Genomic DNA, 327 nt, shown 5'->3' with positions numbered 1-327 from the left:
CCCTCAGTCGTATCTAACTCCCGTGCCTCTCCCTCCCCCTTCCTTGCAGAGCCGTGCCAAAGCCACTTCTGCGAGCGGGGCCGCGTGTGCCGCCTGGACTGGCAAGGAGAGCCAACGTGTGAGTGCCAGCCCTTCTGCTCCCGGCACCGCAAGCTCGTGTGTGGCACCGACGGCCTCCTCTACCTCAACCACTGCGAGCTCCACCGCGCCGCCTGTGTCACTGGGAAGGCCATTCACATAGACAGGACAAGGAAGTGCTTCAGAAAAGGTGCGTGGTGGCGAGGGTGATGGCGGTGATGGAGGTGGTGGCGATGGTTGCCGCGGAGG

At 64.2% G+C, this 327-nt stretch overlaps 1 protein-coding gene across 1 annotated transcript in view; it reads left to right on the top strand.

The window, feature by feature from the left end:
* Positions 1-170: 170 nt before the first annotated feature.
* The window catches only part of LOC119594630 (follistatin-related protein 5-like), a gene marked incomplete at both ends in the record, with an annotated part of 70,881 nt that continues 70,724 nt past the window's right edge, over positions 171-327 (top strand). The window contains 1 exon segment of the mRNA XM_037943680.1: positions 171-268. Coding sequence (XP_037799608.1) covers positions 171-268 — 98 coding nt within the window.

The sequence above is a fragment of the Penaeus monodon genome, chromosome 34 (genome assembly GCF_015228065.2).
Source record: "Penaeus monodon isolate SGIC_2016 chromosome 34, NSTDA_Pmon_1, whole genome shotgun sequence".
NCBI lineage: Eukaryota > Metazoa > Arthropoda > Malacostraca > Decapoda > Penaeidae > Penaeus > Penaeus monodon.
The sequence above is the reverse complement of the archived record's forward strand: the minus strand, read 5'-3'. Positions and strand labels throughout refer to the sequence as shown.